General features: G+C 40.6%; 2 protein-coding genes across 2 annotated transcripts; both read left to right on the top strand.

The window, feature by feature from the left end:
* The first annotated feature begins 934 nt into the window (after positions 1-934).
* On the top strand, positions 935-11,719 carry LOC125234669 (nose resistant to fluoxetine protein 6-like). Its single transcript, XM_048141008.1, has 7 exons — positions 935-1,069; positions 6,951-7,132; positions 8,319-8,464; positions 8,578-8,692; positions 9,176-9,263; positions 9,577-9,743; positions 11,408-11,719. Exons 1-7 carry the CDS (start codon positions 947-949, stop codon positions 11,595-11,597), a joined length of 1,011 nt encoding a protein of 336 aa, XP_047996965.1. The 5' UTR covers positions 935-946; the 3' UTR covers positions 11,598-11,719.
* A 56-nt stretch (positions 11,720-11,775) lies between these two features.
* LOC125234670 lies at positions 11,776-24,596 on the top strand. Its single transcript, XM_048141009.1, has 6 exons — positions 11,776-11,917; positions 13,271-13,444; positions 14,085-14,238; positions 15,956-16,142; positions 23,562-23,704; positions 24,279-24,596. Exons 2-6 carry the CDS (start codon positions 13,365-13,367, stop codon positions 24,450-24,452), a joined length of 738 nt encoding a protein of 245 aa, XP_047996966.1. The 5' UTR covers positions 11,776-11,917; positions 13,271-13,364; the 3' UTR covers positions 24,453-24,596.
* Positions 24,597-24,880: the final 284 nt, after the last annotated feature.

Raw genomic sequence — 24,880 nt, 5'->3', positions numbered from 1 at the left:
AGTTAAAATATTGTAAAATATTTTATACGAAATGAAACATCAGATAATTATAAGAGAAACATGGATAGAAGTTATTATTAAATCCAATTTCTATTTAATAAGTCAGGTATAAATATATAAAGTAACTGAGTTGACCATGACGGCACACAATTCGATTTCATATTAATTCCATATTATTATTTTTTTATTTTTATGAATGGCTTTTACTTCTCGCTAATTCAAGCCAGGTGGATTCTGCCAATGTCGTGGTGAGGAGTGAGGACTTTTGACTTAAAAAAAACCGGCCAAGAGCGTGTCGGGCCACGCTCAGTGTAGGGTTCCGTAGTTTTCCGTATTTTTCTCAAAAACTACTGAACCTATCAAGTTCAAAACAATTTTCCTAGAAAGTCTTTATAAAGTTCTACTTTTATGATTTTTTTCATAATTTTTAAACATATGGTTCAAAAGTTAGAGGGGGGGGACGCACTTTTTTTTCCTTTAGGAGCGATTATTTCCGAAAATATTAATATTATCAAAAAACGACCTAAGTAAACCCTTATTCATTTTTAAATACCTATCCAACAATATATCACACGCTGGGGTTAGAATGAAAAAAATATCAGCCCCCACTTTACATGTAGGGGGGGGGTACCCTAATAAAACATTTTTTCCATTTTTTATGCTTGCACTTTGTCGGCGTGATTGATATACATATTGGTACCAAATTTCAGCTTTCTAGTGCTAACGGTCACTGAGATTATCCGCGGACGGACGGACGGACTATAAGGGTTCCTAGTTGACTACGGAACCCTAAAAATCCATATTAGCAAGACGTTGAAATTCGTTTTGACGGTTCTTAAAAAGAAGCTGACTTGACTAGGAGGCAAGTAGCCTATTACTTACCTACCGTCAATGAATGAAAAGTAACAATTTTTTTTTACATATTTCAGTCACGGAGTACAGCAAAATGCCGGAGCTATATCACATGGACGACTACGACACGTGTGTCATGGAGCCCGGGGGGACTTACTGCCTGTTTGACGCTGACCTCTACTCGAAAGACAACTCGGAACTCATGCACATGATCCAAGTAAGCTTAGGAACTTAAGACGGTCATATGTGTCTAATTTTAGCTAATCGACAAGTTGGGATATTTCCAATACAACACAAAATGTCAGTTTAAGCACGTCGAATAAAGCCAGTGTTGCCAGACGGAATCTGAAGTATACAGTAGAAAAATGAATAAAAAACCAGTAGATCGGGAGAAAAAGCAGTAGACTACAAATATTGATACCAAGTGAAGAAGAATGAAAGAAAAATTATGTTGTTACACGAAAACGGTCCTGGAACTCTTTTAGACTTCTCGCGATTTCAAATTCATGAAGATTTGCGTTTATAGGCTTTGGAAAAAACTTACAAAGGTCATTTTTGGCAAACTTTTTTTCTTTCTTATCCATGATCAAATGTTTGTATGAAAAAAAAACCAAATCGAAAAGCCACATACAAGAAAAAACGTATCCCATACAATTTTTTACGAAGATAAACTTATTCGAAACGAGCGGCCCGCCCCAGCTACGCATGGGATTAAAGATGGTTATGCAGAGAAAGTTATCCGTAAAAGATAGGCATATGCTTTCGCGCACTTTTATGTAAACATATGAGACATACACTATTTCGTTATACAGCTCATTGATATAGCTGAAACGGTTTGGGCAGCGTTTTCGATTAAGGCTCTCAGCCAGTGGGATTTTGTCTGACTTGTTTAGCAAATATCGTCATATATCAAACAAAGTCTCAACAAATTATATAAATAAAAATAAATAAAAAGATATTTATTTACCAATATGCTTAAAACTACCCCAAGAATCACTTATTCATAGGTAAAAACCGCATGAAAATCCGTTCAGTAGTTTTTGAGTTTATCGCGAACACACATAGACAGATGCGAAGGGGGACTTTGTTTTATAAGGTGTAGGATGCATTCAATTGATTCCATTCCTATTCAGTATCGATGGGGCAGTTGCACAAATAAGAACTTTTTGTCAAACTTGCAATGAAATGTTGTCGGGACTACTGCGTATCCGGTGAGCTGAGTGAAGATGATATTTCATAGTACAGTTCACACCAAAGCCTGTAAAGCACCCTCGCATTTGTTTCTAAACGTCAAATGCTGACACTACACCCATTGATGTACTAGTAATAGCTCAATGACTACACCATAACATTTAGTAATCAGAAAAAAAAATATTAATAGTACAAATGCACCTGAGTCACCGTTTAATAAGTTACCTCAGAGTAAAAATTTTTTTTTTTAATTTAGAAAAGTTTTCTCTTTGCCCAGTTTTATCAAAACTATCAAGAGATATTTTCTTTTTCATTTCATTGCAAGTTTGAGAAAAGCACTATACATGCCTCGCCGTGAAAAGGGCGTACAGGCTTCGTATCACTATCCTACTCAGATGGATATACCTACACAGATGTAAGCCCTTCTTTCCCGGCATCTTACGTAATGTACTATTATTTTATATGAACACATATAAAACCAGTTAGAACACAAACATCAAACTTCTTGCACCCGCCTAAATCGCTATTGCTAATACCAATAAGCTACCACTACATTACGAACAATCACAGATATAAAGTCTGTCAAGCGATTTCTGTCACTAGAAAAAAGCAGCAACTTTAAAAAATGAAGGGAAGAAAGTTGACCCATAGAAAATTTTAATTTCGCGCCTTGACTAAGTTGTTGACCCGTCTATAGTAAAAAATTGAAGCCAATCCAATTGTTTATACTAAAAAATATCTATTTGGAAAAAAGCAGGTAGATTTCTTGAAAAATTACAAACAAAGCAGTAGATCAGTAGATTTTTTCAAAATCAGGTAGATCTACTGCTAAATCAGTAGATCTGCCAACACTGAATAAAGCTTCTCGAGGTAAGCTTCGGAACTTAAGGCCGTTTTCACGTTATCCGATCCGATATCGGATGTCGGAAGGATTTCAATAGAAAAAATCCAAGATGGCGCCTGTAATGTGTGGGATATCGGTCCGACATCCGATATCGGATCGGATAATGTCAAAACGCACTAAGAGTTACTGTACGTAGCCAAATGACAAACGCTTACGATAATATCGTTATTGCTCTTCCGCACCCGTGGAGCGACCTCCCGCCAAAATTCAAAATGGCCGTAAGTGCCCAGCGAATTTGAGTAGAAAAACTTGAGGTCACCTTTTGATACTTCATTTGAAATTGTGCTTATGTTTTATAATTATATAACATATGTCATACATCGTTAGAAAGCTGCATAAATATGCTATACATGAGAATTAGAAAAATGTAACTAACCTGTGATTATCAATCCTAAAACAAACATTCCTTTTCGAGTTTCTTTTGTTGTATTATTTTTTCATTTGTTTGTGTCACCCATTAGAACACTCTTTGCCTTTTTACACATAACTTGTTTACATATTTCACATTTATTATTTAACAATTTTGACGCACTATGCACTACACAAGAACTATTTATTTACGCAATGTTTATTGCGCGCTCAATGCGTCGCGGTGCCGCCATTACAAGGTCACGTTTCGGAAATTTATTATTTTTGGTGCCTTGGATTCGAGTAAAATGCGGAATATCAGCGTTTTTATGTTGGTAGAACTGTCTCACACTGATTTTTAGTCCAATCGGGAGTGACAACACAACCGAATCTGACAAAGAAGCCCACCAATAGCAACACTACTCTTATAGACACGGTGTGTCCATAGGGCGCTACCCACCAACAAAAGTTATGGACACACGGTGTCTATAGGACGCTCCACTTTACCTTAACCCGTTAAGTAGCGTAACAAAGCCACACTGCTAGCATTTCCGTCGTCGTTTAGCGTCAACGATTGTCAATAAGGAGGCACACTTAAAGGTTATGATAGATGGCGCCACGTGAGGTCCATACGTGAGAGCAAGAAGATGATATGTTTTTTCTCTCTCAGAGATATGAATGACAGTGACATGCCTAGACACTTGCACAGGCGCCGCCTGGCGGGATAAAATGTCAGTGTGTCTCCTCATTAGGCACTGGGTAGTGGGTACGTAGCCAAATGCACAGGGTGGCTAGCCGAATGGCACAATCGTTCACGAAACGCTCAAGCCTCTAGACACCTGTCGACCTCATTTCAAAAACCTGGAAATATTAACACTAACCTCTTTGTACATCTTTGAAGTCTGCACTTTCGTAAAACTAAACAGCTCTTTCTTCCTTTTAGCAAAAGACCGACATGCCAAACCATTAAACCTCCGCCAAAATAACCACCTTTCACTGCCCACATCTACTTTAAAAATATGTCACTCCGGACCACATATGATGTGCATAAAAATCTTTAATAAACTTCCTCAATCTATAAAACAAATAGACAGTATTAAATTATTCAAAAAATCTCTTAACACATATCTAATAAGCAAAACCTTTTATACATTGCAAGAGTTTTTTGATGACAGAATGTTTAATTAATACCTATTATAACAAAATTAAGTAGCTAAAAGTATTATTAATAACTTGTAAAACCTAATTTGTAATTTATTTATATACCTACTATTAAGTAGTTGTAAGATTGCTGCGCCCTTGCAGGGTCATATTACTCCCACATGTTATATGTTTGTAATATGTTTGCAATAAATGCTTTGTTTTGTTTGTTTGTTTGTTTGAAACGAAGCGCTAGTAGATATCTATCTCTATCGCGCTTGAGTATTGGCGCGACAGAGCCAGCGGCGTATCGCTTTCGTTTGGCGTCGGAGAAATGCCATTCGGCTACGGGGCCAGATGCTTTCGAAAATATCGTTATCGTATGTAGCTAGTCATGTGTCACTGTCAGCGTCTAATGTCAACTATTGTCAATTAACCATTGTCAACTAACCAACGATTGTTAATTACCAACGTGTGGTATATTGTTGGATAGGTATTTAAAAATGAATAGGGGTTTACTAAAATCGTTTTTTGATAATATTAATATTTTCGGAAATAATCGCTCCTAAAGGAAAAAAAAGTGTGTGTCCCCCCCCTCTAACTTTTGAACCATATGTTTAAAAAATATGAAAAAATCACAAAAGTAGAACCTTTATAAAGACTTTCTAGGAAAATTGTTTTGAACTTGATAGGTTCAGTCGTTTTTGAGAAAAATACGGAAAACTACGGAACCCTACACTGAGCGTGGCCCGACATGCTCTTGGACGGTTTTATTATCAGAATTAAATTAATTATATCAACGGAGAATCAACACGAAACGTCAGTTTAAGCATGTCAAATACGGTGAGAAGATGCAGAGAAGAGATTCGGCCTTTTGGTGTTGAAGCCTCATTTTCTAGGCCTTCGTAAGAAAATTGTCAAAGTCAAACAAGTAAACAGTTGTTATGGCATCGGTGACCTCTTGAAACAAGTTTTTTAGCCGTTTAGAATGAATAATTAAGTGACTAAAAGCCATATAATTAATAGATAAATCGCTAGTTAAAAAATGTAAATAATTGACGACCGGTCTGGCGCAGTCGGTAGTGAACCGGCCTGCTGCGCCGCGGTCCCGGGTTCGAATCCCGGTAAGGGCATTTATTTATGTGATGACTTGAGCACAGATATTTGTTCCTGCGTCATGGATGTTTTCTATGTATTAGGGATGTACCGACTAGTCGCCGACTAGTCGGGAAAGCCGACTATCCGGCCACATTTGTAGTCGGCGATTAGTCGGCGACTAGTCGGCAAAAAAGGCCGATTAGTCGGCACTTCATTAGTGATAGAAAAACTGAAAGCTACAGCTTAAAATTATGGTTGTATTATGTACAGTCACGGACTTTGATTGTTGATCCACTTCTAGCTCATTTTATACTGGAGCGTCATAGCTTAACTATGCCTAACTATGAGATGTCCAGTATAAAATAAGCTACAAGTGGATCAACAATTAAAGTCCGTGACCGTACCCATTCGTAATTCCTTTCTTTGTCAAAACAACAAATATTTGTTATCATCACAGAAAAAAAAATTCTACCTAGGATTATCGATTTCATAAGCAAGATCACTACCCACTAAGCCAAGCCGGTTGTCAAAAATGGAAAATATATATAGTTCAAGTTCAAGTTTCTTTATTTGGCCAAGTAACAAAACACGTTACATCTAGCAAGTCAATTACAGGTCATTGCTAAAACGAATCATGCAATGTCTTAAAATAGCTATAAATATTGCCATGAACCTTTGAACTTGTAAAAAATCATGAAAAGCGCGAACGAAGGACCAACAATAACATTCAAAATGTGAATTTAGTCGACAATTATGTTTTGGCCGACTAGCCGACTAGTCGGCCGACTAATCGGCCACCCAAGCGCCGACTAGTCGGTAGTCGGCCTAGTCGGCCAAATCAATAGTCGGTACATCTCTACTATGTATATAAGTATTTATATATCATATATATCGTTGTCTGAGTAAGTGAGTACCCACAACACAAGCCTTCTTGAGCGTACTGTGGGCCTCAGTCAATCTGTGTAAGAATGTCTTATAATATTTATTTATTTTTATTTATTTATTTAATTAGCAGCGGAACATCTACCTATATGTATAACTAACTAACTATTTTGGCTCAGTGATCCAAAGTGAATCTTGGCCTCCGAAACGAGAGATCGCCACCTGTCCCGATCCTGCGCAGCCTCTTCCCAGTCACTGACCTTGAAGCCGACGCAGATCCGCCACCACACTGTCCTCCCAGCGATACCCGGGTCGACCCGCCGGACGGCCACCAGCCGGTCGACCCAAGAACGCTCTCTTGACCTATATGTATAGTTTTATAAAACTTATGCCTGTATTCCCAAACGGGGTAGCAAGCTGTAATCTATGGGATATCGGTCCGACATCCGATATCGGATCGGGTAATGTGAAAACGCATTTACACTAAAACTTTTTAGTACATACATACCTAAACGATTTGTATTATATTGTCCAGGAATACACAGCCTACGACAGGAAGCATTTCAACCACTCCGTGGTACACCGTGCGTTCTGCGTGCAGAAGACCTGCAAGGCCTTCCTGCAGAACAGGAGCCTGGATGATGAGGAGGACCTCAAGGCTGTGCTGGAAGCGTGCGTGGATGACCAGCTGTGGAAGGGATATAAGCTTCATGCCAGGTATTTTTTAACCGCCGCACCCAAATCTCAAGGAAGGTGGTTTTCAATTCGTCTGATTTTTTTTATGTTTGTTCCACGATATCTCCGTCGTTACTGGAACGATTTTTTTTTGATTGAATGTATATGCATTCAGATTGGTCCCATTTTTATCAGAAACCCAGTTCTGATGATGGAATCCTGGAGAAATCGAGGGAACTCCTCAAATCTGAAAGGAATACATGTGGTGATTTTTGTGTTTTTGAAGGAACAGCAAGCATTTACGTACGGAACACTGAAATTTGGCGCAGTGGAACTGCTGATGGTGGTCAGAACGGAACTCCTCAGATCTGAAAGGCACACTTATAGTGACTTTGGTATTTTTATAAGAACAGCATGCACTTACGTCCAGAACAGTGACATTTGGTGCAGTGGAAATGCTGATGAAGATCAGAATGGAACTCTTTAACTCTGAACGGCACACTTATAGTGACCTTCGTATTTTAATTGGAACAGCATGCATTTAAGTTCAGAACAATAACATTTATTTGTTAGGTGATTTGTTCTCTTTGTTATGCTTACATATTGAGTTTTCAAATTTTGTCAAGCTCGATTTCTTATAATCGGATATCGGATTCATGAGGAAACTCTTCAAACCTTAACGGTATACGTATATTCATTTGTGTTTCCAACAAATAATCAAAGATTTACATTAAAAGCACTTTTAAAAAATACCTACACATTTCTACATAATCCAACATTCACAAGTACCTTTCACCAGAACCCCAAAAGCGGCGGCTTTTTTTTTCTTAAAAATTATTATAGCAAAATGTCATGTGATATTCTCGAGGCTGAGGCGTAGGGTTAGAGCCGGCGTAGCTTCATTTGACGTTCATATGTGCATTGTACCTAATATGCCTAGGTACTTGAAAAATAAATATAATTTCATTTTCATTTGTCAGTTGCCAGGTGAAGAAAAACATCGTGAAGAAACCAGACTAATCCCAATAAAACCTAGTTACCCTTCGGGTTGGAAGGTCAGATGGCAATCCCTTTCGTAAAATTATAAATTAGTGCCTACACCAAATCTTGGGATTTGTTGTCCCAGGAGCTGTGGCGAGCGCCGGAATAACTCAAAGAGGATGATGAAGGTTTAAGTAGCAAAAAACGAAAATTAATACTTATGCATGGTTTCGTTTTTTTTTTTCAGGTTCTCCGGACTAACCTACTGCAGAAGGCACGGGGAGAAGCGATCCCTCAGCATTGGAGACTACGCGGTAGGAGCTGTGTACCTGATATTGATCATTTTGAACGCCGTCGGGACTTCGTACGACTTCCTTAACGGGGAGAAAGCAGGTTATTATAATCACTCTTTTTTATAGAACTTTTGTGGTAAACAAGCAATTCCTATATTGAAATTTCTGGGGTGTTTCATTCGAATGATTTAATTTCCTTTTATCAATTTTCAGGGAATCCTTATTTGATGGCGTTTTCCATGCGTAAGAACTGGCGCAAACTGGTGGCGCCTAGCGGTGAGGGCCCAGAGCCTAGGCTTAACCGGCTCAAACTCTTCAATGGTCTGAGGTAAGGTCATCTGATCTTTATACACTAAGGTGATTAGAATGACCCTTATGCTAAGTTTTCCATGCGTAAGAACTGGCGTAACCTGGTGGCGCCCACCGGAGAGGTCCCCGAGCCTAGCGCTTCAACGGGCTGAGGTAAGGTCGTCTCATCTTTAAATACTAGGATGTGGGTGTCAGATTCTGCATTAATTATCTATACGTAAGAAGTAGTGAGAGCTGGGAGCGCCTCGCAAAGATAGGTTTAGCCTAGGCGTAGCCGTCCCCAACTGTTCAACGACTTAAGGTAAGGCCAACTCTATTCACTCGAGTAACTAAGTGTCCCTTATTCTATATTGGTCATGCTTTATTAATTCAGTATGTTCGTCGTTCATCAGATATTTGTTAACTTGTTTACAGTCTAGTAGACTTCTTCTTCTTCACATGCATGATCTGTAATAAGGAGAGCTCTGAGCTTATAAATTAGTATTTGTTATTTTGCTTGCAGGTCGCTTACGATGATCTGCGTGTTTTTCTCGCACACGGCTCTGGTACTTGCTTTCACCTACCTCCAGAACCCTTACTACGTTGAAACGGTATGTTATATAGTTATTTCTTACTTTACAAATTTAGGCGATAAATTAGCCTGAGCCCTGAGGAGTGTTTTAAATGGACACGAGTTAAGGATTTTCTCTTGGCACGTGTATCATACAACGTTTTGCAGTATATATGAGTATACAAATACATATGTATATGATGGCCATTTCATCCTCCTTTTTGTGCTTGAAGCATAAAAGCCCTTTAGGCATGGATAACCACAAACTCTATCTCAAAGAGGGCTATTTTGCCACGTTTCCATAGAGAAATTACCCCTGTTCAGAAATATACCCTTTTTGTATCCTATTTCAGTCATACGACGACCCTTCAAAATACATCCTGTTCAACGGCAACCTGGTGACCTACACGTTCTTCGTCATGTCCGGTTTCCTGCTTGCTTTTAACTTTGAGCTCCATGCAGAAAAACATCGGATCACCCTGTGGGACTGGCCCAAGGGAATGCTGATGCGATGGCTGAGGTAAGGTCATATTCAAGTATACCTCAGACAGAGTTATTGCTGGTTTTGACTTGTGTTGTGGCTCCTCAGACGACGATATATATAATAGATATACAAATATTTATTCACATAGAAAATACCCACTACTCAGGAACGAGCATCTGTGCTTATTACATAAAAAATATATTACCTTACCGGGATTCGAACCCAGGACCATCGGCATAGCAGGCAAGGCATGGTTACCACCGAACGTAGGGGTTCGGAAAATGTCAACAATAACTCAGACAGGTTGTTGGCTCATTCAGCTTTAACTGCATACAGAAAATAGTTATTTGTTATACAAGGGGGCAAAGTTGTATTTTAACGCCGAGTGTGGAATTGAGAAACGAGCAAGTGAAAGGATTCTATAGTTGAACCACGAGCGAAGCGAGTGGTTCGAGAACAGAATCCTGAACTTGCGAGTTTTTTAACACACGAGAAGTAAAATACATTTGCACCCGAGTGTAACACAAAACTTTTCCCCTCACTATAGCGAGGAAACTACAACGCAAAAAATGCGTTTATCACTGCTTCCAGTAGTTCCACAGGTGGTAAATCATCTTTATTACTAGATTCACCTACTTTTATCAATTTTAAAGCAGTTAATTTGACTTTATTCAAGGTCAAATTACTTTACCCACTAGTGGATAAAATGCGTTTTTACCCGCTGGTATTGAAGGACAAAACACGTGTTTCCGAGCTAGTGAGGGGAAAACAAAATTACCCTGTGGGTGTAAACCCGCTACTAGTATGTTTAATTTACTGTGGGACTGGCCCAAGGGTACAGATGTAGTGCGAAAAGATTTGCCTTTGTATTGTTACGGAAACGTACGAACGTGTCATGCTATTTCAGTCAGAGTCATTACAAGATGTACTGAGATTAACTGAACTAGCATGACAAATACGAACGTTTCCGAAGGAAACCCTTTTCGCACTACATCTGTATCAGGGATGTAACGGAAGTGTTTTTAACGGAACCGAAAGCGGAAGCAGAAGTTTTGAATTTAGTTTAACGGAAGCAGAAGCGGAACCGGAACCAGAAGCGGAACTTATGGATGTTAAAAACGAAAAGAAAAAATACCACATAGGTATAACATAAATCAAAACTAATTAAATTACCTACAACTTTTAGGTGTTTACTGTTTACTAACTAAGAATTTAAGAACTGGCTTGGCCTTCCGCCTTAGCGTTTAGTATCGCAGCACGTGGCAAGCAGAGAAATGAGCGAATGACAGGTATAGACCAGCCCCTCTAGCACAACTTGCCTTGTCGCGCGCGAGTCCATACTTGAAGTCGCGCTTGATGTATGGACTCGCGCGCGACAAGGCAAGTTGTGCTAAGGGGTCTGTTGGTCTTTGATGTACGCCGCTCATGTCCCACCGTCGCGCTAGGTTCCGACATCCGTTATAACTTCCGTTTGAAAAATAACAGAAACGGAACAGAAGCGGATGTGCAAAACAAAACGGAAGTTCCGCAGAAACGGAAGCAGAAGCAGAGCTCTGTTACATCCCTGATCTGTATGATGATGATATGGCTGAGGTAAGATCATATTCAAGTATAAGTTCGGAAAATGTGAACAATAACTGAGACAGAGTTATTGCTGGCTAATTCAGCTGATAATACTCAAATTCCAATTTCATTTCCAGATTGACACCAATATACGCGCTCATCATGTTCACGGTGATGACGGTGATGAGGCACCTGGGGGACGGGCCGCTGTGGCCGCACGTGGTGACCAGCGAGGCCGCCGCCTGCTCCCAGTACTGGTGGGCGCACTTGCTCTACGTCAACAACTACATACAGGACGACACGCATTGCTTCCCGCAGAGCTGGTGAGTTACTACTCCAGGTGATGCTAGTGCAGAGCTAGACCCTGTATGCCCGAAGGGCATATGGCGACTAGAGCGCGCTGGCGTGGCGCTAGCCATCTCTGTCCCGCATGTATAGACTCCTCTTAGCTACAGCACGGACACGGTGTGGGGTCTGTAGTGTACAGCGAGCATGCGGTGATGACGGTGATGAGGCACCTGGGCGAGGCCGCTGTGGCCGCACGTGGTGATCAGCGAGGCCGCCGCCTGCTCCCAGTACTGGTGGGCGCACTTGCTCTACGTCAACAACTACATACAGGACGACACGCATTGCTTCCCGCAGAGCTGGTGAGTTACTACACCAGGTGCCGTAGCCGAATGGCATTTCTGCGACGCGAAACGAAAACGAAACGCCGCAAAAGGTAGTCTATTAATAGCTGGCTCTATCGCGCCAATACGTAAAAGCGACAGAGATAGATAGATATCTACGAGCGTTTCGTTTCGTGATCGTTTGTGCCATTCGGCTACGTACCCAGGTGATGATAGTGCTACACCCTTAACACCCTGTATGGCGACTAGAGCGCGCTGGCGATAGTGCTATCTCTGTCATTCTTAACTCTATGCCCGAAGAGCATATGGCGACTAGAGCGCGCTGGCGATAATGCGCGGTTAGATGTTCTTTTGAAATAATTGTAAGAAATCTAATTTACTGTGACAGTTTGAATTGGGAGGAGACCCTTCAGATTGAAACTTGATTAAAAGTAAATTTTAGATATATTATTGTCATATTACTAAATCGACAGATTGATTGTAAAGCAACGCAAGGTTCAGCACACAGAACATTCAGCACCTGATTCATGATTACAAATAGTTTGATCACCATTTTTAATGCGTTCAAAACATGGGAATACATAAACATTCAATAAATGTTATATACAAAGAAAAAGAGACCAAAGGCTTCAAGTGCTCCGAGCTGGAATCGAACCAGCGTACTCCGTTTAGCGGACGGATGCCTGAACCACTCAGCCACCGGTACATGAAGGTAAGGGCCGAAATTTCCGAAGGCTCGTGGCGCCCTCTACCACAAAATACAGCTGCTGCTAAAATACAAGTTAAAATATTTTCAATGAAAATAGGATTTAATTTGTTCTTAGAGTATGGGAATACATGATTATTGTTTATTTATGTGTGTAAAAGCACACTCTAAAAAATGAAGACCAACTAAGAGCAGTTTTCTCTTAGTTGACGTTAAGTTAATCTACAATTACGATCTTATAAAATTCAAATAAAGCTGATTACTATAAACAATAAGGGAATGTATGATTGAACTAATAACTTAGGTGTTTTGTTATTCCTAACCATTGAACACCTTGAATCAATTTTAACTTGTTAGGCATAACTATGTAACATAGGTTGATTCAATCCTTAGTTGAACTTACTAAGGTAATTTAGCTAGCATAATTATTTTTCATGGAATTATTGAACAAGATCTTAATCGGTTCAGTTACGTTGCAAAAGTAAGAGCAATCAAAATTACCTTATTTGATATGTCCAAATACATAATATGTCTTTGATATGTCTAAGTTCTTGTCAGGCTCGTATGGAATCAAGATGTTTGAATACTACTATCAAAATATTGATAGGAGCGACCAAATTTTTTTTTAAGTGCAGTGTATGGTAAAACTGGCATCTCGCTTGCAGGTACCTAGCAGCAGACACGCAACTCTTCGGGCTCGGCCTGCTCGTGTGCATCCTGTTCCGCAAGCCGCGCGCGCAGATCATCGCGCTGACCGTCATGCTAATCGTCGCGCTGGCCATCCCGGCCGCGCATCTCTATTTCCAGAACTTGGGGGCTGTGGTGCATCTATCGCCTGAGTATGGTTTTATTTCATTAGTTCCTTAGAATTAGAAATAATGTTTCTTCAATACAGGTGGCGCTTTTTGCCCGAGCGCAAAGCGGTTTACTTCTTGTCAGGTTGAAACTTCAGAGGACCATCTGTACTGAAAAACGTCGTACGATACACGTGCGAAAAGGAAATTGGTCACTCGTGTTGATTTAAAATACTCCATTAGGTCGTGTGGAAACGAGTGGCGACCAACTCGTTTCAAACTTCTTCTTTTCCGCACTTGGATCGTATTGTATACTATTTATTTAATTCTCCCTTCAAAACTACCTATTTAGCCAATGAAAACTACAACAGATTACTTAGATACATTTCAGTATAAGTAACTGGCCCTGAAACCTCTTTTTAATCTCAACCTCGGACCACGATCACTGAATCCCTAGTCCATGGTGCCTTTTGAGCCTCCAAGGCCTTTATTAGTAGCGGTGTTCCATCTAACTACATACATCTAAATAACCAGCACTGGTAGCATGGTCGCGCGATAGACGATAAAATATCAGGCCGTCCCTATCGCACTATTAGTAAGTGCGATAGGGACGGCCAGATGTTTTATCATTGCCTGCCAGAAGACAATAAATTTTTCAATTCTAGTTTACACGTTTTACTTGCAGAACATACCGCACCCTTTTCCGGTTCAACGACACATTCCGCATCATCTTCGTGGGCGGTCACACGAACATGTCTACGTACGCGCTGGGCATCGCTGGAGGGTTACTCACCTACCACTTGCTTAAGAACGAGAAAAGCGTCTCTCAGAAACTTCAGGTTAGTATCTGATAGATATCTCTCAAATCAGCGTCCGGGGAGCGGTCAAGTTCAAGCGGTCTTTTCAGCAGATAAAAGATAAGATAAAGATAAAAATAGTTGACCGCTCAGCGGACTAAAGTAGAACTCAACCACGAACACACAAGCACAAACATGTCTACGTACGCATTTTGCATTGCTGGCAGCTTGCTTGCCTACCACTTGTTTAAGAACGAGAAGAGCGTCTCTCAGAAACTTCAGGTTAGTATCTGACAAATATCTCTCAAATCAGCGTCCGGAGAGCGGTCAAGTTCAAGTGGTCTTTTCAGCAGAATAAAAGATAAGATAAAGATTGATCGCTCAGCGGACTAATGTTGAACTCCACCACGAACACACACAAGCACAAACATCTCTACGCAAGCGTTGGGCATACTGGTTGGTTGCTCACTCACCACTTGTTCAAGAAGCGTCTCTCAAAAACTTCAGGTTAGGTTCTGATATATCATATCATATCTCTCAAATCAGTCCAGGGAGCGGTCAAGTTCAAGCGGTCTTTTCAGCAGATAAAAGATAAGATAAAGATATAAAAGTTGATCGCTCAGCGGACTAATTTTGAACTCACCACGAACACACAGAAGTACAAAAATGTCTACATGTTGAAGAATAAGAAGAGCGTCTTTCAAAAGTTGCAGGTTAGTTTTTAATAAATCTCAAACCAGTCCAGCCAAAAGATAAAGATTGACCGCTCAGCGGACTAATGTTGAACTTTGAACTGAACCACGAACACACACAAGCACAAACATATCTATGGAAGCGTTGGGCATACTGGTTGGTTGCTCACTCACCACTTGTTCAAGAATGAAGATCGTCTCTCAAAAACTTCAGGTTAGGTTCTGATATATCATATCATATCTCTCAAATCAGTCCGGGGAGCGGTCAAGTTCAAGCGGTCTCTTCAGCAGATAAAAAATAAGATAAAGATGAAAAAAGTTGACCGCTCAGCGGACTAATGTTGAACTCAAACACGGACACACACAAGCACAAAAATGTCTACTTGTTGAAGAATGAGAAGAGCGTCTTATAAATCTCAAATCAGTCCAGTCAAATGATAAAAAAATAAGATAAAGATTGACCGCTCAGTGGACTAAAGTTGAACTCAACCACGAACACACAAATATGTCTACGTAAGCGTTGGGCATACTGGTTGGTTGCTCACCCACCACTTGTTCAAAAACGAGAAGAGCGTCTCTCAGAAACTTCAGGTTAGTTTCTGATACATCATATCACACATGATCAGTTCGGAGCAGTCTTAGAAAAACTGGTAACGGTCAGACACAGATTACTTCATTGTTATTCAGATTCTCAAATTTCGTTCCGATTGATTAAGTTTTGGAGGAGGAAACAGTCGAGAGCGGCACCTCGATTTTAAAGATTTTTTCGCAATTAAATCTAGTAATAACACGAGTATATTTAACTAAAATTCCTAAATTGAAAGGGGAGCTCCTTTTTATTTTAGCATTTTCGCTCCTGTTGCGTCTTAATTGTCCACTTTTAAATTAAGGTGCATTAGGGTAATTCCGAATGACAGAAATGCTCGGAAAATTCCGAAACGGGAATCTTGATATGATGGAAATAATGGTGATTTTTATGCGACTTTCGAAATTAGACGACTTTCGGAATTACCCTAATACACCTTATATCTCTTCTGCCTTTTCTCTAAATCTTGTACACCTTCCAGAAATACCCGTGGGTGATGTGGCTGACCTTCCCGATCGGCGTCGGCACCATTTTATCCGGCGGTATCTTCTACATGGACGGATTCGAACCCTCGACCGCACTGAAGATCATCTACGGCGCTATACACAAGCCCCTGTTCCAGTGCAACATCATCATTATCATCATTGCCTGCATCTTTAAGGTGGAAAGTAAGTACCTACGATGTATGCCCCCATATCACACCATTCATCATTGGCCACAGCATCTTAACAGATGATTTTAGCAGCTACTTTTAAAGTACGGCGCATCTTTTGGCCGAGGTTGTAGCTCACTGGTTCAGTAATAGCCTATTCACTCTTGACTTGAATTCACCCAGATTGTATTCGCCCGGGAATACAGATGAGGGGAGCATGTTCCATTCCTTAGCAGTTCGCATTAGGAAAGAAGAGGCAAATCTCTTCGTGCAAATGAAAGGTAGGTCGACAACGTAAGGGCGAAACCGCTCCCCGCGCCTGGTTGTCCGGTGATGGAACGCGGAAGGAGGAACCAGGTCATGCAGTTCCTGTGTTCTTGTGTACTTTAGATACCAAACGCCAACAACACAAAAAAGGCCAAAGCCCTCCTAACGTTTATACTTACAATACGTCTGGCCAACTCTATTGTAATTGTAACGCCTGCAAGAGTCTTTAAGACCAAGTTCGGCCTGGCCAGCCACATAAGAGCCCATAACAGGCAAAATAATTCATAATCTGCTGAGGTTGCCGTCATCGAAACCGATGAGGAGGACTATATATGTAACTTCGGAGAAAAAATTCGGGTAGGCAAAGAAAGCACACGCAAGTTTTATAAATCATTTTTATATTTTGGATTTAAAATATAAATTATAGTTTTACATATTAAATTAAGTGACAAATGTGTTAGTATTCACCTCATTGCTGCCTGCAGTTGTTTTCTTCATACAAACACTCCACTAACAGGCAAAACTTTCCAAGCTTTTTGGCTAGTCATCAAGTGACATTTCACACAATGGATAAGCTGTCAAAATTAGAGAAAAGCTTGGGGGATATGAAGCAGTACTTTGAGTCCCGGATGGATAACTTTGAAAATTCAATTCCTCAACAGCCCGGCACAGGTCCACCTTTACTACACAGCGAGTTCACAGAATTTAAAAATTTCATTATGAAATCAGTAGAGGCACTGCAGACTCAGATGGCTTTGGTGTTAGGCACCTTAGAAGACATGGAGGCCCGGTCGCGGTCAAACATCCTGCTTCTTCATGGAGTCCCAGAGATAAAGGATGAGGAGGTGGCAGAACGAGTTGTGAATATCTGCAACAATAGACTCAGCCTGCAGGAGGTTACTGAGAATTCCTTCGTTGTATGTCACCGCCTGGGAAAGATGAGGTCAGGTTCTAGGCCCAGGGCTATCTTAGTCAAATGTAGCAGTCTTCGTGTTCGGAACACCATTTGGGCAGCGAAGAAAATGCTGAAGGACTCGGGGCTGACTGTTTCAGAGTTTTTAACTAGCTCTCGACATGCAGTGTTCGTTGAGGCCAGAAGGTTGTATGGGGTAAGAAACAGCTGGACGAGTGACGGGCGTATAGTGGTGTTATGTCCAAACGGCTCGCGCCATAAGGTTACGACTCTAGCTGGCCTGCGCGCTCTGCCTGCGCCCGCCGCTACTGGAGCTCTGCCCAGGCCCGCGCAGTCACAAGCAAGCGCGGCTCCTTTCTACGATTCAGATTCCGGCGTAGCGCCTAAAGTTGGTGCTGCTTCTGATGAAGACCTGCTCGGGCCTGCTCGGCACCCTCGCCCCGAGCGTTCGACCAGGAAAAGTCCCGCAGAGCCGTGTTCTCGTCGATAAAGTTATCTCAGGCCTTCAATTATTGTACAAGAAGTACTTGCTACTTTTTATTTTTCTTTTGTACCGGCATTTTATAACTTTTATGTATTATTTTGTTCTACCACCGCATTTAAAATATACAATAACAATACTGTCATTTCAATGAATGTCACATAAGCTGTCAGTTTGACATTGCGTTTAGTTTATGCTTAACAGAGTCGTATTTTTCTGATGGTTATTTTTGTGGTATATTTGTATCTCCTAGTGAGTATTATATTCTTTGATTTGTAAACATATTATTTATTTTCTTTTTCTCTTTGTTACTTCAGCTGTCACTGTATTGGCAGGGTGCAAAGCAGGTGGAGGGGGTAGCTAAAACGATCACAGCGCTCACTACGGCCAAAATTGACATCTTAGTCGCTGACTTGCGCTGTCAAATCCATATTGCAGTAAACATTTTCATGTCGTTTTTGAGATAAATTTAATACGGGCCCAGTAAAATTTGTTATGGCGAATTGTAATAACTCCAAGAAAAGTAGCGACTAAATTCTAGCTATTTCAAAGACCGTGCTGGAAACGAAACCACCGTTTAAGTGAAGTGAAAGAAAAGTGTCGTCCAATCTCTAAAGTTTTACTTAAAGTGCGTAATCATTTGATACAAGTATTGAATTGAATTTACGGTGAATTTATAGTGCAAATTTTATTGGAGGTAGAAAAGCCGACGTGGAAGCCAATCCCAGTTATGTTCGGAAATAATTTTATTTGTTTCCTCATCTGTGCTCCTATTTATAAATCGAAACGGATTGACGAAAATGCGTAAATATCGAGGTTTCAATGGGAAGAAGGAGCACGAGAACAATAGAAGCAGAAGCAGTCCATCCACTGAAGGCTTATCACATTTTAAATAAAATTCCTGAGAACTTATTCCATCGCATTCATGATTGTAATTGATGTGATATCTGGTAAACCTCCAATATTTTCAAGTAAATGAAACAAGTTTATGTAATGTATATTATAATTAAACGTTATTATAGCTAGTTTGTTTTTATTTTACAATAAACTCTGTGCCCTGCAATGATACTTATATAATACCTATAGTTAGCCTATGAAAATGACAGGATAGCAGTGAACTGATCAACTATTTCAAAAGCCAATGATTTATTTATACTTTATTGCACATAGGTACAAATGGTGTAAAAAGTCTTCAATCTCTATAAAATGCCCAGCTAGCACCAATTTCTTGTCTTTATTCATCGTCTTAGGTTGGAAAATGATTTCGTGAGCGATGGCACGAAACCCGTTTTAGTCACCAGTTTGTTAATTTCTCACTGAAAACAACAATTTTAATGTTATTGGCGATAATGTTGTAACCGCCGTCGTCCAAAATTGTCTAATATAGTAAAATAACACAAGATTTCATTAATTTTTTCACAATTTTTACTTACTTCTCGCTTAACAGCGGCGACAATATTGACCATAATGGTCACCTGTCACGTGGCGTGTCGTCGCGCACGGTCCCAATATTCTTTCATTAGTTAGAAAAAGTGTTCACTTTATATAAATGACAACTGCCGGCGAGTAGATGAGGTGAAATTGAATGTTTAGAAATTTTATATTGTTATATTTATTAGTATATTATCATTACTTATATATTCAGATAGTTAGGTTTATATACGCTACTCATATTATAGTTACAAACTTGTACTTACCATGTCAGATTTGTTAAATGCCAGTTTAGAAAGTGAATTCTTTTCTCTTTCGTCCTCTAGCCAGTACGACTCCTTGAGCGATGCTTCAGATCTGCCAGACTTAAGTGATCGGTTGCACTGCACTTTTCAATCCGCCGTAAAAAACTTTAACGTTGTTCACATTAATGCACAGAGCATTCCTGCTCATTTTCCTGATTTGCTTGCCACGTTTAGCACAAAGAACATTCACGCCATCTTGATCTCCGAAACATGGTTGAAACCATCGCTTCCATCTACCCTCTATCCATTACCGGGTTACCGTTTATTTCGTAATGACAGGACGGGTACTAGGAACGGTGGAAACAACATAGTTCGAGGTGGTGGTGTTGCCATATACATTAGAGGTGATTTTTCTTGTCAAGTGGTTTCTCAATCCCCAACTACCTATTCCAACTCGCCGGAATATTTATTTCTTAATGTCACTTTACATCATAGTAAAGTACTCTTAGGAGTCTTCTACAGCCCTTCCTCTAATGTTAACTTCTTTGACGTTCTCGACAATGAATTAGCAACTCTTGCCCCGCAATTCGATCATTCCGTTGTAACGGGTGATTTCAATACCTGCCTAGTAAAAAACGACCACCGAACTGTGAAGCTTCAGCAACTCGCTACTTCTTTAAATTTTCATATTTTACCTCTTGGCCCCACTCATTTCCCTCACAACGGTCCTCCATCCCTTTTGGATTTAATCTTGACTTCTTCCCCTAATCTTGTATCATTTCATGGCCAATTTAATGCAGCAGCTTTTTCAAACCATGACCTTATTTATGCTTCTTTTAAAATTCGCCCCCCCAAACGCCGGCACAAAATAGTTATGCGACGCAATCTTCAGAATGTGGATCGACAGGCGCTTCTCGCTGACCTAAATAAGATATGTTGGAAGGATTTGGAAGAGGCCCCTGACGTAGACTTGAAGATAGATACTTTTAATAGTTTGTTGCTTGCGGCTTTTGACAAACACGCTCCTTTAACACCGATGCGTGTTAAACATCTCCCTGCGCCATGGCTTACCCCGGACATCAAGGAACTGATGGCGAAAAGGAATCGCGCTCGAATAAAGCTTAGACATAAGCCTTCAGAGACCAACCATCAAAATTATGTTAAGCTACGAAACCGCTGCAATAGGGCTTGCAGAGATGCTAGGCGTAGGCACATTTATAAAACAATTGACGAATGTCCCCCCACTAGGTTATGGAGCTTCCTGAAGTCCCTCGGGGTAGGCAAAGCTCCGAATGATTTTGCGAATGTCCCAGACCTTGACAATATTAATCTGCACTTTAGCTCGTCGCCCGTTAATCTTAACCCTGCTACAAAAGAAAAATCTTTAGCTCTTCTAGCTAACTCCCGGCACCCAAACTGTACTACCTTTGAGCTTGGTAATATCTCACCCGAAGAAACACATGCTATTCTCAAGTCACTTAAAACGAAAGCCGTTGGGGAGGATAATCTTAGTTTAGATATGATTATGCTCGTAGCAGACTTTATCTCCCCCATCATATCTCATATTATTAATTTTTCCTTTTCGTCTGGTATGTTTCCTTCTATCTGGAAACTCGCGAGTGTAATTCCTCTCCCAAAAGTCTCCAACCCTTCTTCTATCTCCGAATTTCGTCCTATCTCTATTCTGCCTATTCTCTCCAAGGTTATTGAACACTTTGTTAATCGACGCCTTACTTCACATCTCAACCAAAATAACCTTTTTAATCCACTTCAGTCGGGTTTCCGCCCCGGGCATAGCACAGTCACAGCATTGGTTAAGGTCACTGACGATATTCGTTATAATATTGAAAATAAAAAGGTCACTATCTTGGTTCTTTTGGACTTTAGTAGTGCCTTTAATACGGTGGACTTCGATATACTTCTTGCGTTTCTTAATAATCTTAATTTTTCCCCTATATCTCTGTCCTGGTTCCGTAGTTACCTTTTTGGGAGGCGGCAGCGAGTCCGGATTGATGACAAGGTCTCCGAATGGACTGAACTTTTGGCCGGTGTCCCCCAGGGAGGTGTACTGTCACCATTACTATTTTCCATTTTTATTGATAGCATTACTAAGCGTTTGAAATCCTCGTATCACCTTTATGCGGACGATTTACAAATATATTCAGCGTCCAACCTTGACGACGTCAGTTCTCTAGTAGGCCAAATTAACTCTGACTTGGAAGCAATAAGTGAATGGGCATCATCGTTTGGGCTAAAAGTTAACACCGCAAAGTCGCAAGCAATAATCATTGGTAGTCCTTACTCCATCTCCAAACTGCCTCACCAGGTTCTACCAGATATATTGTTCGAGGGAACTCCGATTCCGTTCTCTTCCACTGTCAAAAACCTCGGTATTGTTATGGACCAAACGCTTTCATGGGACCCTCAAGTCTCCGAAATAAGTCGTAAGATTTTTGCCTCTCTACATTCCCTCAAGCGTCTGCAGAACTTCCTCCCGCATCAGACTAAGGTTATGTTGGCTCAGTCTCTTTTACTTCCTCTTCTCGATTATGCCGATATTTCTTTTCTCGATCTAAGACAGGAACTGCTTGACAAACTTGAACGCCTCCAGAACGTGTGCATAAGATTTATATTCGGGCTAAAGAAATTCGACCATGTTTCCCTCTTTCGCAGTCAACTCAAGTGGCTTCCCATCCGCCGTCGCAGGGATCTGCATATTCTTTCTCTCCTATTTAATGTTCTTTTTAATCCTTCGTCTCCTCTTTATCTTTCACAAAAATTTAAATTTATGGCGGACGGTAGTGGCCATCGTCTACGTTCTAGTTCTAATCTTGCACTGGCAACACCTCATCATAAATCCCGTGCGTATAGTAAATCTTTTGCAGTGCGAGCGGTTCAACTTTGGAATGAGTTGCTTCCGTCCTTAAGGAAATCGCAGTCCGTTGCCTCGCTCAAGGGGCAGTTAAAAAAGCTGTGGCTATCGGAACATGGATGACTTGTTTGTAACTAGTTATAGATACTATATATAAATATATATTTATTTACTATATATATTGTTATATATTCTTTATATTTGATGTACCTTTTATTCCAATTTTATTTTATTATTTTTTGTTTTAGTCTCTTTTATATTTTTATGGGCTTTCCTATAAACTGTTGTACTAAGTGCTATATTTGTCTACCATTCTTCATCACATTTCACCTACTCAAAGGTTAGCTGGAAGAAATCCCTTAAAGGGATAAGTTCGCCTTTGTACTGTCTATCCTGTGTCATATTTGTGTTTTGTGTTTTGTACAATAAAGAGTTTATACATACATACATACATACACTATACAGGGTGATTCATGAGTCGTGAGCAGAAGTGAACAGGGTACTGGGGAGGGTCACACTGAACAACTTTCATAATGGGGCAACACTGAATTGTTATACTTCCGGCCACAGAGATCGCAAGTGAAACGCGAATCTGCTGATGGTTGCTGTAAATTCCGAAGTCTTTTCTGCCTTAGGTCATCATGTTTTTTCATGCCATCCTGCAAAAGGTGACGTCAGTCCGCTCTATTGAGTGCTTCCGCTTCCCAGGTACTTGGGTCAATGCCAAGGGACAACATTTCCCCCTTGTGGGGTAGGAGTCCATAATGTTTTCCTCTCCCATTACTCCTTCGTGGTTCAGTCCACATTCATTCCACATACCTACATGTCTTCCACTTAATATTAAGTAGGTTTGTAGCAAGGATTGAGTATTATAGAGAATTAAGGTCAAAGTAAAATGTGTAGTCACAGTGCATGGACTGCCATCTCTTGACACGGGCTTAAAACTTGTGAACCTCAGTTTTGACAATTTGGCCCATATTCTTAGCTTGATATGTTTTAAAACGTCAAATATTAATATTAGCGCCATCTAGCTAAGCATTCCCCAAAGGTGTAATGCCATCTAAGCCACCGTACCTTTTTCTGTATGGTACTGAGGTACGTTTATTTCTTAGACTTTATATGTCTATACGGAGTTATATATGTCTTTGGTTTGCAGTTACCAATTGCACATAGGTGCATGTTGTTTTAATAAACCAGAACTCATTTTACAATGGTATTTGTTTCAGCCGTGTTCCGTGGCATCCTCGAATGGCGCGGCTTCACATGGATGGGACGCGTGTCATACACCGCGTTCCTGATGCACTCACTGTTCCAGCGTGGTGTGGTGGGCTCACAGCGCCTGCCGTCTTACATGTCCGATTTCTACATTGTACGTACACATACTCACTGGAACCTATCATCCTATTAGCCTGTTCCATAGTGAGTTCCATATTGCCATATTCCATAGTGAGTGAGATATACCGTTCCTGATGCACTCACTGTTCCAGCGTGGCGCGGTAGGCTCACAGCGCCTGCCGTCACACATGTCCGACTTCTACATTGTACGTACACACTCACACTATATCATAGACTTATTAACTAAGACTTAAGACGCGTCTTGCCGTCCTATAGTATATCGGGTTCCTGACGTACGGTACCCTATACCAATAGTCTTAGCCTGTTCTGTAGCATAACCTAGTGAGTTTCCCGTGGATAGACCGTTACTGATGCAATCCCTGTTCCAATGTGGGGCTCACAGCATAGCTCAATTTGAATTAGTTTAATGTTTTACAGTTAGTATTTTGTTCGTGTTGGTGTGGTGAAAAATTTTGTGGTTTACTCAGCGCAAAGTTTATTTTACCTTCGTGCCTTGAAACCCTCGCAACGCTCAAGATTCCATCTTCTCCATTTGCTACGGTAAAACAACTTTGCCCCCTTGTAAAGCAAATAACTATTCCCCACAGGTGGTGCTGCTAGCAGCCACAATCTTCCTAGCGTTCGGCGCCGGAGCCCTGCTCTGGGTGACTGTGGAGTCCCCGCTCGCCATCGTCACCAAGAACCTCCTGTCCCCTCCCAGGAGGAAGAGGCCCGAGCCAGCTGAGGACGCCAAGGAGAAGGATGTTACCACCAAAGTTTAGGTTTAAGTTAGATTAGTTGGAGACTAGACCCGCCCCAGTTAACAACCCTTAACCAATACTTATACGGGCCATTTTTTTTTTCAAAGTTATCCATCCTACTTTTTTTTTATTTAGAAATTTTTATGTGGTTTCCACTCAGAATCACGAGCTCTTTCAATTCTAATAGGAGAAAAAAAAGTGTCCCAAGTTTTTTTCCCATTCCGTTACCATTTTTTCCATACATTTTTGTATGGCGGTAACGGAATAGAAGGTTCGAAAAAATGTACCTGTGCTTTCTTGGGACATTTTTTTCTCCTATCAGGATTGAAAGAGCTCGCGATTCTGAGTATTAATCGCGTAAAAAATACCCATGTTAGTACAAAAAAAGTGGGGTGGACAACTATGAAAAAAATGGCCCATACAGCCTGGCAAAAGAGAACAGAAAATAC

The sequence above is a fragment of the Leguminivora glycinivorella genome, chromosome 16 (assembly GCF_023078275.1).
Source record: "Leguminivora glycinivorella isolate SPB_JAAS2020 chromosome 16, LegGlyc_1.1, whole genome shotgun sequence".
In the NCBI taxonomy this organism is placed as follows: domain Eukaryota; kingdom Metazoa; phylum Arthropoda; class Insecta; order Lepidoptera; family Tortricidae; genus Leguminivora; species Leguminivora glycinivorella.
Note: the sequence above shows the minus strand (reverse complement) of the source record. Positions and strands in the feature narration are given on the sequence as shown.